We start from the raw sequence: 16,010 nt of genomic DNA, 5'->3' as shown, positions 1-16,010 counted from the left end.
CCAACCACCTTAAAGTATATCGCTTAAGGGTAAATCTCAGAAAGCCAAAAAGAGTAGCTAATAGGATGGTAAATTGTTAAAGGGGTTGGACTTTCCCTGGGCAAACTAAAACCATTGGCAAGGAGACACTTAAACATGGGTGGCTGGATATACAGAGGGGGTCTTTGGATTTGAGCAAATCACATGATGCTCACACTCAATCATGTGTGCTACCCTCTGTCCAGCAGCATTTCCCAGCTTTTGTCTATCCTGGGTCAATCCTGTGACCACCCGCCAACCAGGGAACACCACCAATAGATCCGTTAACAACCCTTCATTCTTATATATAAGCATTTAGTAAGAAATACCCAACACCTACTGTGAGAAGATGCAACCTTTGCAAAAATGCTGCCAGATCGAGCGCATAACCAGGTCAAATAGTTAAACCATTAATATGTTATTGGAACATATAAATTTAGTAGTGTTAAAAGTTCAGCGGTGGATTAATGTTAATTGTAGGTTTATTGATCATTAAAATATGCCATACTTCCTGCTTTACAAGAGAGTACATACACAGGCCATTAGGAACAGGTTTAGCAAACCTCCGATGCTTTGAAATCAAAGAGCTGACTCTCATTTTGTGTACAAAATATACTATATTTACAATGATGCACCTCAGTTTGCAAAACCTGAATGGGGTGAAGTTTTCCAACACTGATAAATGTGGACATTACTTCAAATGAGTATTTGTTGCTTAAATATTTAAACCAACGTTACTTATACAAATGAAAAAATTACAGAAGCTTATCATCATCACTTCATGCTGTAGTTTAGCACCAAATCAGGAGACATATATAATATATATATATATATATATATATTCTGACTTATACTTCTTGATGGGGGTGCGGTCATAATATTGACAGTCAGGATGCCGGTGCCGGAATCTCTACACCTGTCAGAATCCTGGCACCTAACTACTGGGGTTAGGGGGAGGGTTAGGGGACAGGGTTAGGCACTAAGGGGGGAGGGTTAGGTTTAGGGTGCGGGAGGAAGGTTAGGTTTAAGCACTAGGGGGGGAGGTTAGGTTTAAGCACTAGGGGGGAGGTTAGGTTTAGGCAGCTGGGAGGGAGGGTTAGCGGTAGGGAGAGAGGTAGGGTTAGGATATACTGACTAACAAATTTCAGTATCCTAACTCTGTCGGCATTGGATTCCGAGCGTCGGCATCCCGTTCCCAACCCATCATGTTAAACCAGTTTATGAAGTGCCTAAAACACCATTTATTGTACTAAAATGGACTTTATTTGATAAGCATAATGTGCCTTCCTATTACTGTGGGGAACAGTTACATTATGCACTGTGTAGCAGAAACATTCCAGATTATATTTTACATCTTTTATTCATATGAATTGTATTATTTAGCATGTAGTACTTTTCCTATTAATATGTATTTCATTGCAAATTGGTTTTAGGCAATAACATCACACCTCAAAACAGCCTTTTTCTTTTCCTTGACACATACAAATATTTTGCTTTTTCCCGGTGGAATAGCACATCCAAGTACATAATGTTTTATTGAAAAAAAAATGTGTACAACATTAATACGGGCAAAGTGTAGTGATACTGATATCAGGGCAGTTTTGTTGATGACACAGAACAAATGAAATTTAAGATGCCTGTGAATATTGATGAGGAATGAAAGAACACCTCTACGCCAGGTTGCGGGTGTTTTGTGACCTATAGGTTGGGTCATGCATTTGTACATGAGATATAAGAGGAGCTATATTCATGATTCCATGTGTTTAGGGATTAAACAGGGTGACTTTAATAAACATGTGTATCATATCATTGTCATTTTAGATGTTACAGTGAGACAGATTCACAATACTGCAAGTCTGTCAAGCTAAACTCTGGGGGGACTCTCTTTTGACAAATAAATGCATTTGATCATTGGAAATTATCAGGTTTTCCACTACACTATAGTACAAACTCATTACATCAAGTTTGGCTAAATAACCTTGATAAAATGTGGTTTCTGTTGTTCCCTCATGTAAGTATATGTTAGACCTGTTTATACAAATTCATGTAAGGGGACAGATATTTTTATTAATTGCAGATATTAGTTTGTTGGCTCTTCTAAAATTACTGTTGCAATTTATTTTTGTATTTAGTAGTTAATTAATTAAATAAGAGGTTTGCAATACATCCATTTAATGTTGTGGTATTTTGGCAAAACCATTAACAAAACCCAAGTGTAAAAAAAATATATATATATTATATAATCAATATATTTCAGAAATACAAATTTTTGTCAAATTTTAGCAGCTCTTACCTTTTATAGCGGCATTTCCGATGGCGGTGACATATTGTATAAAGAAGATAGAGCACATTATGGCAGTATATAAAAAGAAAGGTGCCCACTGCTCCTGTGGATTATGATTAGGGAAATTAAAATATAATTCCCTTTCAGATATGCCTCCAAACCACCTTTACATTGATATGAATAGTTTTATTAAAAAATATATATATGACCATGTGCCAGTAAGGAAAAAAGAGGCCCCTCTCCCATTCTATGCTTCTATGTGATCCTAAAAATGTTTTTTTTTTTTTATCTTAAATCGATAGGAGTTTTAAAAATAGAAAAACACCACACCCAAATAGACATAGATTACTTTTTGTATACTTATTATCTCAATAAGGGGTCTATTCATCATCACTTAATTTCCACAAAAGCAGGTGAAATTTAACATTTTCACCTGCAATTGTAGAAATTAAGTGTCCCGGCCATTCATCAAGAAGGTGTGGGCCGCTGTCACCATACACTAGTATGGGGACAGAATTCATCAAGGTCTGAAAATACAATATTTTCGGAGCTTGACTGCGGGTGCATTCGCCATCTTCAGATGGCGTTTGCTCCTGCTCGCAACCCTCTCCTTCCCTATGGAAAGGAGTCCCAGGTTGTGAATAGGGATCCGAAAGGCTCCTTCCACCGGACGTCAGGGCTCTTGTGCACTTGCGTGACCTGTAGGTCACGCATGTGCACTTGTCTCACTACTCCTAAAGGAGCAGTGTAAAGATTCACTGCTCCGAAATTTTCGGAACATCTGTCTCCGTGCCAGAGCAATGATGAATTGCTCCGGCGCTCGTGGCGAGTTAGTATGTTAATTATCGGGGTCTGTTTGGACCCCGATAATTAACATAATGAATAGACCCCTAAGCCATTATAAGTTTCCACCTATTTTCCACACTTAAAATATTTGTCTGACAAACTGTAGCTTAGGATAGCAGAAAAAGGCATATTTTGCATGTAGATCTATTTGAATACAAATAATTAATAATAAAAAACATATATCTATGCTTTGGATTTCCAGTCATGATATTTCATTTATAAACATTGACTTCTTGAAGAAAGGCTGCTTTACGAGTTTTGGGAATTATATAGCAGGTCACAGATTGATTGTCCCGTAATTACGGAAACCATATCTTACAAACAATGCAAATTAGTTCCAAACTTTTAAATGAATAATTTATTATACTTACTGAAATGTACAAGAATAGGAGCTATGCTTTAATTGCAATCATCTATGCTTCCAGCACTAAACAGGAATATATACAGGCATTTGATGTAAAATTAAACAGCTTTCAGTACTGGAATTCTCTTTATATAAACTGAAATGTAAACATACTGTCAGTAAATAGCTTTAGACGTCACAAATCGCACAGAGTGGCTTTAAGACAGAAATAAATATTTCAACCTAAGCTGTGCAAGAAGGATTCAGTTTCATTATCTGTAGGGTCAAGGATTGTAAGACATAATGGCTGCAATAACTTGTCCAGCTTTAACATACACAGTAAACATTAATCCTTAGACAGAAAACATGTATGATTAAATATTAAAAGTTCATTATGGTAAAGCTTCTAATAGTCTTACATCTAGTTCTAGTGACAAACTTGTAAGTTCTAATGAACAAATTTCACGACAGAAACATAATTTATTGCCCTAAAGACATAACAATTAAATGGTGATGTTGCATATAGTAGTAGTATTAATACAATTTAAATAATCTGAATACTTCACAGTATCAACAACTATATGTACTGACATTTCAATGTCCAATTACTTGACCTATAATATACTGATCTATACTGAAAGAAAATAAATGAAGATTAAGGAAAGGTGTGTAATTCTTCCAATATTAGATATTTGTTGTGAGACCTGCGTATAAATCCACAAATGACACGGAAATCACACAGAAAATGATTGTTTTGAAAAAGTCTCAGATTTTGAAAAAAAGATAAACAGGTGTAAAATACTTTTTCCAGATTTCTGATAATTTTGCATTTAGATGTGCTAGATTTCACAAAAGCTTTGATGTACTTAGTGATGACTGAATATTGATTGTACAGACTGAATGACATAAGTCTTTCTTATGCTTGAAGCGGTGGCCAAGAGTTCATCCAACAGGGCCAAGGGTAAGACTTAATGAGTTCTACGCTATATATCTTCTTCACTCAAGATATGAAACCAAAAACGTACAGGAAGATAATCCCTCAGTACTCCGACACCATCTCGTTCATGAAACATGAGCTACTGCTGTGACCAGACCTCGATACCATAGTATAGACGAGCTTCCGCAGGTAACTGTGCCAAAGGTGGAACAATCGGTCTTTTCTGTTGTCAAATTCTCTGTCACAAGATGGAACAGCAATTATAAACCAACAGGAAAAGTGTCCATCGACCACACAGCTGCCAAGCACATGATCAAGTAATAGCCTGGTGCTAGTCTGTATTTCCAATGAAACATGCACATAACTGTGCAATTAGTCAACGATTCCTGTAGGCGCTAACCAAACTAGCGCACCCGCAGCCAGAAGCTTTGGCAGGACATGCCAGCGGCAAGCGTACATATCACAACATACAAAGCAGTTAACAAATATCCCATTTTAGTTACCAAAGACCAGCTGCTTATGTAACACCTATTGCCTTTGTCATTATACACAATTATTATTTTTTATATAATTTCCTAATTTAGCATAAATATTTTTTTCGTTTAAGAATGGCAAAAGTAGCAAGTTATTTGCATTGTACTTTTAAAACTGAGTAATTGCCATTTCGTATTAATGCGAATGATATCCAGTGGGCAATATTCTAAACTTATTTTGATCATAAATTAATACTCCTATAAGGAAAATGTCCTGGCCATGCTTATTAGGTTTTATAGTTGGGCACATGTCTAAAGTGCATGGTTTCCAAGAGGGCCTCATTCATGGATGTCTGGACTAAAATGATGAATCTCTAGCTCCACCAGCTCAATATTAATTATGTACATCATTCATCCTGTCCCAGTGATCTTTATGCTGAAGTGATCCCAACACAAGTGAAAAATATACAAAAAGATTAAGTGATAAAGACATGAACACAATGCATTGGAGATTCCAGTAAGAAAAATTTAATCATATTTGATATTTGGGCAATATTCATAATTTTAAATATATATTCTCTAATTAAGTGAATTGCCCTTTGCTTTGTGCCTTCCAGGGCGTTTCTAGGTGCATTTTCTGCGATGTAACAAAAAGTGTGATATGTAAAAAATATAATCCTTAGGAACCCCCCCCCCTTTTATAATTCAGACTTTAATAAGACTAAAGCGCATTATTATAGGAAATCAACAACAATGGAATGAAGCGGGGTGGTCCTAAAAAGAGTAAATTGTTCTTTACAATGATGCTTGTGTGTTCCGGTCATAAGCATTTTCCTGAGGGTCACCACTCGCACGTGCATGGGCACCTGATTTTACAGGGGTGTCAAAAACTTGCAAGATCCTGTCCTGCTGTAAATGTACTGGGCGCACAACTGTGTGCACTTGTGGGGGAAAAACAACAGTGCAGGTCAACATGTTGGTAAATGAGTCATTTTGACAATTGAGCCTCAAACATTAATGGATCGTTTATGGCTTTTTTACGGCGCATGATGAATACAAGTTGATGTGTTACAGTGAAATATTAATACATGTCTATATAAACTTTAAACAATGACACAGTGCACTAGCATTTTATCACAAACAACTAAAAAAACACATCTTTGGTCTAGATTTATCAAGATATGGAGTATTAACGTGCCTACACACTATGCGATGTGGTCATGATGCAATTTTGCGTCCGATTTCCCTTGAACTCTCCCCAGCAGCTCTCCGGCAGTCCTGGACATGATTTGGTGTTAATAAGTGTCCAACGTGACAAACGATCTATCATGCATCCTTAACGTTTTCCAGTGCATCGTGTCCGAGATTTGCATATCTTGCCTGCAGCAGGCAAGATCTGAAGATGCGATCTACGACCAGTGGGTACGTGCATTGGCATCGTGAGTGGTCACACACGATTTAGCGTTCCGATGCGTCAAAATCGGGCAAATCGTGTAAAATATCGCCTAGTGTGTAGGCACCTTTAATGTATGAACAAACGCACAATACTTTATTTGTATTAGTGCAAGAATACTTGATAAATCTTTGGTTCCAGTCAGCAAACACAATTTACACAGTGCAATTGGATTTTGCAGACGTTTTCTGCTTCGGTTGGTAAGTGTCTCACGTTTGCTGATGGGAGTTACAGCCATGCAAGCGAAACCTCTGCTAGCAGCCTGTTCAGCAGCGCATCATCTGTTTGTATTATCGGAACATTCTCTATGCTGTACAACACCATACTGCTTACAGAATTCTCTATGCTGTACAACACCATACTGCTTACAGAATTCTCTATGCTGTACAACGCCATACTGCTTACAGAATTCTCTATGCTGTACAACACCATACTGCTTACAGAATTCTCTATGCTGTACAACACCATACTGCTTACAGAATTCTCTATGCTGTACAACACCATACTGCTTACAGAATTCTCTATGCTGTACAACACCATACTGCTTACAGAATTCTCTATGCTGTACAACACCATACTGCTCACAGAATTCTCTATGCTGTACAACACCATACTGCTTACAGAATTCTCTATGCTGTACAACACCATACTGCTTACAGAAAACAGAAAGACAAGAGCTACATATTTGCTCAAGGCCACTGCAAAGCACAAACAATTCATAACACAAAGTCATGCTCTGAGCACTCACATTATATTCATAGTATAATCAAACTTGAGGGTTATTTACTGTAAGAATGGAAAAAAATAAGATACAGGCTCAGTGATGTAGGCAAGTATAAATCCATTATTTCTCTACTATTTTCTACACTAATATATATATATATATATATATATATATATATATATAAAAAACGGCTGGATTATACTCCTTAGCCATGAGTAAACCCATTATATTGAAATCTTACTTATTGCAAAAATAATCTACAAGTCCTCTTAGCTGAAATAGAAAAGGTTACTGCTTGTTAGAACCAAGGAATTATCTATCATTTCCATTTCCGTCACAGTGCTCTATTGGATTCTGTATGGTATAATTGTATGGCAGCCGTCACATAATGTATCAATTCAATATATATAAAATAGATATATTTAAAATACGATAGGAATTCCAGTGTAGAATAACATACAGTATGAGCATATGATGTAAACATACATTATCTGATATGTATAATACAGAGGCAGATTTTACCTAGGAGCTGCAGCCCCCCCCCCCAGTAAAATCTGACTCCTCATTGAGCCAGTTGCAGTCCATGACATCACTAGCTACACTGTGACTGGCAGTGGCTTCCCATTGGAAGCACTACCTGCCAGTCACATACACAACAGGCAGTCTCAGGGGGAGGAGTCTCCTATTCCTGGGACTGCCAGTCTGGGCTGCTATTAGCAGAGATCGGCTTCCGGTAGGAAGCTGCTCCTCTGCCTTCGGCCAGCCCTAACCGGCTCCTTGAGGAAGCAGACGATGCAGCCCTTTGGAAATCGGTGATATGTGCATGCGCGGCTCCCCGCCACTAGTGCACATACGCCGGTTCCCCTGTCAGCCGCTCACGATAGAGATTACCATGCCACAACTACCCTGTGATCACCACTTGCAATGTCACATTCTAGACAAGGCCTGGCCAACACATCATGCTGGGACTTGTAGTTTCACAACAGCTGGATAGCCACAGGTTGGACAGGCATGTTCTAGTCTAATTAAATGAACTGACAAATGTGCAGTGCTTAATCACAATAAACATCACATAGCAATTAAGAATAGGACAGCTCTAATCAAATAAAATGTAAACAGCTCCTTTCGGTCTATGCATTTATTGCTGCTTAGGACGGAGAGAATTCAATTAGAAGTGAAATTGACGCATTGTCATGGGTATTACCTTGTCACGCTTATCGCCCGATAAATTCACTTATACAGGTGTTAACTTATCGCGTAATCCAATTAGAAAATGGGTGATAGTGATTCACTGCTGGTTTTACATTCATTAAATGTGAAAATGGGGAACTCAGCTTGCACCCCCCAAAAAAATTATTGGATAATACTATATAAGTCTATTAGTGGCCATAATAAAAGTATTTGGGATTCTTAAATTGTGTCAAATAGCTGTTACATGCATTAGAGTTTTCCTGTATAATAATTCTCTACATAAATTAGAGGTGCATAAAAATGCCTATAGGTATATATTTGTATAATTTTAAGCCATTTATTTTTAAAAAAATGTCAAAATCACCTTTAACACCCACCTGCAATCTTAAAAACACCTGTCCCATTCATGCAGCACCCCCATATATCTGTCCAACATCAATTAACCCATTTTCCTGCACTTTGCACAGTTTCACCCCAAAAATGACATCATTACTGGCCAAATTAAGCTAATTAAAAAAAAATATTTTGCCTAATTAGTCATTAAGAAGGGTGTCCCAGTGGTTCTGAACCAAGTCCCAACATTTTTACCTTAAAATAGGAATTTTTCCCAACTTTTCACATGCTCAGGAGATAGTGAAATTAAATTGTGTTAACTTCACCTGCAATTGAATTGGGCAATAACCACTTTTCCCTAAAAGTGAAAACTTTACACACGGAAACAGCTTATCTTCCCTAATTAAATTCCCCCCGCCTTTTGTCCCTGCAGCCCCATTAATATTATGCTCTTATAATAGGAGGACCTTGTTACACTGTACCCCAATCACTTCCTCCTGTCTCCAAAACCGTGATAATGAGGTGTCTCCGATTCCTTGAGTAAATTTTTTCTTCTGCCTATATAATATTGACCTCAACTACCTGCCCAATATACAGTGAAAACTATATCCCTAAAGTTTATTAGTTTCTATGTTGAGTATGTATTTACACAAATATCTCCCTTACATCATCCCCACTGCTTCGAGAGTATCTGTTTGTAGATCTTGATCTCTGAGCTCCATTCGTTCTTCCTTCCTCTACATATTGACCATATGCAGAGTTTATTCTCTCTGCTACCAAGCCTTCTTTCTCAGGAGGGTTACTGACTGCAGAGTCCAAATCCCGACTGTGGCGGTAGACGTAGGAAGCCTGTTTTACAGAGCGCTTGAGGAGATGCCTCCGGAATGCTCTCTGGATTTTGATGGCACAGACTTCTTCCTGTTTTCTTTTCAAGGTGGTGGTAATGGGCTCATATGACACTTTGGAGGGATTAGCCGCCATAAACTTTTCTTCCATTGAAGCTTTTAAAGCATCCATTTCGCCTGAGTCTCCCAACACATCTTTTGTCAGTGCAAATAATATGTCCAAGCAGTATATCTTATCTCCAGTTACCATGGGGAGATCCATGGTAATTAGTTTAATTTTGTTGGGTTTTGGAATTCGTAAAGGATCTTGTAGGGTATCTACAAAGTCTGACATCCGGCTGTATGCAACAAACTGAGTTGCATCGGGATCAAACTTTTCCCAAGTTTCATAAAACATCTCAAAGTCATCCTCACATAGAGGTTCACTGCTTTCTTCTGTAGCCACGTTAAAGTTCTCCAGGATAATGGCAATGTACATATTGACAACAATCAGAAAAGAAATAATGATGTAGCTACAAAAGAACACAATGCCCATGGATGGATTCCCGCAGTTCCCATGCACTGCAGTTCCAGGGTTCTCTAAATGAGGGTCACAGTCTGGAGGTACACTGTTAAGAATTGGATTCAAAAGCCCATCCCATCCAGCTGAAGTGGTAATCATGAATAAGCAAATTATACTATTTCCAAACGTCTCAAAATTAAACATATCATCAATTCCAGATTCCTTCTTCACGTAAGCAAAGTTGGACATTCCAAATATAGAGTATATAAACATAACTAAGAATAGGAGCAACCCAATATTGAACAGGGCTGGAAGAGACATCATTAGGGCGAAGAGCAGTGTCCGAATTCCCTTAGCGCCTTTAATAAGTCGAAGAACCCTCCCGATTCGTGCAAGTCTGATCACTCTGAAAAGCGTTGGGGAGACGAAGTACTCCGCTATGAGGTCTGAGAGGACAATTCCTGAGAAAAAGTAAGAATACCATTAATTAGTTTTGTGTTACATTTTTGAAATCCTTTACCCATGTAAATATGGCTGTATCTTGTAATCGAATACATGATGCTCACTGATAAAAACATATTGTTTAAATAGGCTATTGCATTGTGCTGGGTTTGTGAGAGGGGTTGGTGGTTCTGTCTATAAGCCTTGGCTGAGGATGTTTATATCTCCTGGATAGAATGTTTTATTGAACCTAAGGAATAAAGGAAACATGCATGTGCCCAATATTATGTGTTGTGCAGAGACTAAACCCAAATGTACAGTGAATATATGAAACAAGATTTATGGACCTGGCAAATGGCAAACTCATCTATGTCTACTTTACTTTGTCTTGATTGCATTGAGACTGTTCTTCTTTCTATAATGTGGTAATGGGGTGTCCTAGTAAAATGTTCATTTGCATTGTGATGTGTAAATTAACAATTCTTACTTTTCTTCCTAACCCGCTGCTACACGCTCCTTCCTCCCTGTCCACCCCATCTGTGTCACTCATGTTTGTCTGCCCCTCCCCATTAGAATGCAAGCTCACATGAGAAGGGCCCTCTACCTTCTCCTTACTTATACTTTCATCTACTCCTTACTCCTCCCTCAAGGACACCTAACAATTCGTTACTTATTCGCAGCTCCTTATTTTGAGTGTTATGATCTCTTTTGCAGCAATGTATATAAACAATGTCCTTGTCCTGCAGTGTATTGTACAGTAAGTAACTGGTTTCTTGTTTACTTATTTGTTTATGTACTATGTAAGGCGCTGCGGAACACTTGCGGCATCATATAAATAAAGTATAATAACAATTTTATTAGTCTGACATCTCAAATCTGAATCTAAAAACTGCAGTATTGAAAAGCCCACTGTGATTTAACAAAGTGCTAATTTCACCTCTACCACCCTACACCTAAATTCTCACAAAACTAGGGACAAGAATCAATGTACTTTTACCCTTATTGTGCCTCCCCTAAGAGTGGTTGTGTGACTTTTCTACAAAAAGGGACATAGGAGAAGTGCATGAGAAAGAGGGGAAACCTTCCTGGATCCCAAAAAAAGTGATAACTGAAATACATGTAGCAGGACCATATAAAAGGCTGTTTGTGGTCATAAGGAAAGTACTAGAGGTTTTTAAAAGGTGTCAAATGGCTGATTTTTGCACTTTCTATCAATGGTTGAAAAATGATAGCAGACAAGTGTTTTTCAGCAAATGAAAGTCTTCCCAGCAATTTGGGGTACAGGAATATATCTGTATAGTAGTTTTTCAGTGTTTTTAACTTTTTATATAAGTTTGTAAAAAGTTGGAATAAACACTTTTACCTCTCATCTGCAAGTTCAAAAACCCCTCTTCCATAAATACAACAGCTCCACAATCTTGTCCCACATCATTTACACCTCCACATCCCTGTCCCACATCATTTACACCTCCACATCCCTGTCCCACATCATTTACATTTCCATGTACCTGCCCCACCTCATTTACACCTACACATACCTGTCTCATATCATTTACACCTCCACATACTGTACCTGTCCCACATAATTTGCATCTCCAGGAATACCATGGTGTGTGTGGTTGGAGTGATCTGGGTATCAAACAGTTAAAGCTTTAGCCCCCAGGATGCCCCTGTCCTCCTCCACATATACCCCACCCCAAGCCACAGGCAGACAATTTTGTAAACAAGCCCAAGGTAGGAGCAGGAGAGAGGAGAAAGAAGAACAATGTACACAAGAAACACTCTCACAAAAGATGAGGGAATCTGTGACCAAGAGGAAAATACCAGGTGCGTCAGGGTGGGCACCCTGTGGATCCTATGGACTTTGAAGAAAGAGTTAACAAAGGTGTCAACCATAACTCTTCATTTCTCCTTTAGGGGCCATAGGGGATGTCCAATTGGAACAGGAAGATCAGCTTGCATGTAGGCCTGAGAGATTGTCATGTGGAGCCATCGAGCCAGAGTCTGTTTGTTAGCTGGCCAGCATCGCTTGTGAAAGCCGTACAACACAAAAGAGAGAATCTGATTCCTAAATTAATTAGTATGATCCACGTAGATTTGAAGAGCACAACCACATCCAAGGAGACTTCACCTGCAGATCCAAGGACTGGAAGACCAGAACCACAATCTCTTTGTTTAAATGGAACCAGGATACCACTTTAGGCAGGACAGCTCTGTCCGGATGAAAGATCAAGATTGTGGAATGACAGGAGAGCGCTGCCAAATCAGATACCTGGAGGACAGAGGAGATAGCGAGGAGAACGAGCGTCTTCGCCATCAGCCACTTGTGGTCTACTGAGTCCAGAGGTTCAAATGGAGGAGCCTCTAGAGCCCGGAAAACCAAGGACAAATCCCACAGAGCCACCGGAGGGACAAAAGAAGGTTGAAGGTGGAGAACACCCTGAAATAATGTTCTAACATCAGGCAGGGGAGCGATCCTTTGCTGGAACCAGACTGACAGAGCAGAAAGATGAACTCTAAGGGAGGCCAGGCAGAGGCCGAGGTCTAACCCAGCCTGGAGAAAGGCAAGCACTTGGGAGACCATAAAAACTGTAGGGTCATAGCCTCTGGGGGAACACGATTGGAAGTAAGAGTGCCAAACTCTGTAATAGGTGCAGGCTGAAGCAGGCTTACGTGCCCTGAGCATCGTCTGGCCCACAGAGCGAGAGAAATCCTTGGCTCTTAAGAGGACTGACAAGAGCCACACCATCAAAGGCAGATGAGGTAGATCCAGGTGCAGACAAGGACCCTGTGCTAGTAGATCCTGCCATAGAGGAAGTGGAAAAGGTGTGTCTATGGAAAGATACTGTAGGTCGGTGAACCAATGTTGCCTGGGCCAGGCTGGGGCTATTAGTATCATAGTGCTGCCTTCTTGCTTGAACTTTCAGAGAACCCTTGGGAAGAGGAAGATCGGAGGAAAGCGAGATTGAAGTCCCACCTCACTGTCAGAGTGTCCACGAAGGTGGCTGAGGGTTCTCTGGTCCTGTACCTGGTGACCTTGTGGTTGTGAAATCAGGCCATAAAGTCAACGTCTGGTAGTCCCCATTTGTCCACCAGGAGTTGAAAGATCTGGGTGGGGAGCCCACTCTCTGGTGTGTATGTCCTGATGGCTTAGGAAGTCCACTTCCCAGTTGAGGCCCCCGGGAATGAACACTGCCGAGATTGCCGGGAGATGACATTCGGCCCAGACCAGGATGTGTGCTACTTTCCGCATGGCTGCCCAACTTTGCGTGCCTTCCTGATGGTTGAGGTAGGCTACTGCAGTCACATTGTCGGACTGGATTTGGACCAGCCTGCACCAGAGGAGATCTTGTGCCAGAGTGAGCACTCTGTACACTGCTTGAAGCTCCAGAATGTTTATGGGCAGACAACTTTCCTGGGCTGTCCACTGTCACTGAAAGGTATGATGACCGATTACCGTGCCTCATCCGTGAAGGCTGGCACCTGTAGTGAGAAGTTCCCAATTTGGAATCCAGAAGAGGTGACCCTTGTCCAGATGGGACGTCTGTAGCCACCATGAGAGGGAAAGCCAAACCTCCGGAGAGAGAAGGATCATCTGGGACTGGATCAGATGATACTGCAACCAGGAGAGAATCAGTTGTTGAAGGGGCCTGGAGTGGAACTGGGCGTATTCCACCATATCGAAGGTGGATACCATAGGCCCCAGAACCTGCATTGCTGAGTGAATGGATACCCTTCAATTGTGGAACAAGCTGCGCACGTTCAAGTGTAGTGTCAAAATCTTGTCCGCTGGCAGAAAGATCCTCTGTATTTGAGAATCCAGGAGTGCCTCCAGATGTACCATCCACTGTGTCGGAGATAGGGAGGATTTTTTCCAATTGATGAGCCAGCCGAGTGTTTGCAGGCAGTCCACAGTCAGCTGGAGATGGCGGTCTAACACAACCGGTGAATGTGCCAAGATTAAGAGGTCATCTAGGTATGGCAGGATTCTGACTCCATGGCGTCTGAGATTGGCTACCATAACTGACATTATTTTGGTGAAGAACTGAGGGGCTGATGACAGACCAAAGGGCAGTGCCCGAAACTGGTAATGTTGCTGCATAACATCAAACCATAGGAACCGCTGGTGGATTGGAGTAATATGTAAATGCAGGTATGAATCCTGAATGTCCAGAGAAACCATGAAATCTCCAGGCTCCAATACCAGGACAATTGATCTTAGAGTTTCCATGCGGAACTTGGGTACTTGGATACATTTGGTGAGGGGTTTGAGATTCAGAATAGGCCGATGAGACCCATCAGGCTTCTGAATCAAAAAGAGAGTGGAATAAAAAAAAAAACAGTTCCTTTCTGAGCCAAAGGAACCGGTATTATAACACCTGAACGCAGCAGGGAGTGTATGTCCTCCTGGAGGGCTAGGGCCTTGATAGGGTCTGATGGGGGACCTGTACAAAAAAATTGCTGGGGATTATGCCTCAGGAAGGTGAGGGCGTACCACTTAGAGACCACTCCTCGGACCCAGGCATCTGTTGTTTTTTGGACCCAAGAGTCGGAAAATTGAAGAAGTCGTCCTCCCACCCTGGGATCCCCCAGGAGGAGGCCCACCCCATCAGGCAGAGGGTTTATCGTCAGATTTAGAAGCTGGACATCTGGCCGACCAAGACTGCTTGGATTGCGGCTTGGTGGTCTTGTGAGAACTAGACTGCCTGGAAAAGGACTGTACTCTTGCCTTACCCACGGGGCAAAAGGACAGAGAAGAGGACAGCCTAGGCTTAGGGAGCAGATTTTGAGGTTGCCACAGTAGCCACAATCTTGTCCAACTCTGCAGCGAACAGCCTGTCTCCAGACAAGGGTAAGGATTCGAGTGCTTTCTTGGATTCTGTGTCGGCCTTCTAGAACCAAACAAAAGGACCCAGAGGGTGACTACTGAAGTCACAGATGCCGTAGAGGCAAGGAAGTCCAGTATCCAATGCAGCCACTTCCTGAATATGTGGGGATGTATGCCAGTTGTTCCCTGATAGCGCCTGATGGCAGGCTCTCTTCCAGTGCCTCTGCCCATCCTTCGATAGCCTTAGCCACCCAGGCCGCAGCCATAGCCGGCCAAGTGATAGTGCCAGAAAGTAAGTAGACTGACTTGAGGCATGTTTCTAGTTTTCTATCTGTGGCATCCTTAAGAGAGGATGTAGACATTAAAGGCAGCGTAGAGCTGCTGACTAAGCATGCCACATGTGAATCAACATTGGGAGGGACTTCCTTAGTACATTCCCTAGTAGGGAGAGGGTAAAGACACGCTAGTCTTTTTGGGACCTGGAACCATTTGCCAGGAGTACCCCAAGCTTCTCCCATGAGTTCACTGAGCTGTTCTGATTGAGGGAATTCAGCCTTAACCACCTTTTGACGTTTAAACCAGGGTTTTAGGCTTAGGGGCCGGTTCATCATCCTCTATATTCAGGATTGATTTAACCACCCTCACTAAAGAAGAGATATCCACTGTTGAATGATGGTCCTCCTCGCCCGAGTGCGACTTGGAGAGAGAACCTTGTGCATAATCTGCCCCTCAGGTGATGCATCAGAATCCGAAAGCTGGGTGGACTGACAGGATGATACAGTCCGCCTATGT

At 41.0% G+C, this 16,010-nt stretch overlaps 1 protein-coding gene across 3 annotated transcripts in view; it reads right to left on the bottom strand.

The window, feature by feature from the left end:
• Positions 1-3,483: 3,483 nt before the first annotated feature.
• The window catches only part of SCN4A (sodium voltage-gated channel alpha subunit 4), a 254,865-nt gene continuing 242,338 nt past the window's right edge, over positions 3,484-16,010 (bottom strand). For 2 of the 3 annotated variants that reach the window (XM_088442412.1, XM_088442422.1), the window contains 3 exons: positions 9,269-10,410; positions 7,103-7,140; positions 3,484-4,666 (listed from right to left, as the gene is read on the bottom strand). In XM_088442412.1, coding sequence (XP_088298538.1) covers positions 7,138-7,140; positions 9,269-10,410 — 1,145 coding nt within the window. In that variant the 3' untranslated portion in view covers positions 3,484-4,666; positions 7,103-7,137. Of the gene's footprint in view, positions 4,667-7,102; positions 7,141-7,164; positions 10,411-16,010 lie in introns of those variants that run through there. The other variant, XM_088442403.1, reaches the window with a different exon arrangement.

Source organism: Taudactylus pleione, unplaced genomic scaffold (assembly GCF_031769625.1).
Source record: "Taudactylus pleione unplaced genomic scaffold, aTauple2 ptg000018l, whole genome shotgun sequence".
NCBI classification, from domain to species: domain Eukaryota; kingdom Metazoa; phylum Chordata; class Amphibia; order Anura; family Myobatrachidae; genus Taudactylus; species Taudactylus pleione.
This window is presented reverse-complemented; position numbering and strand designations above follow the sequence as displayed.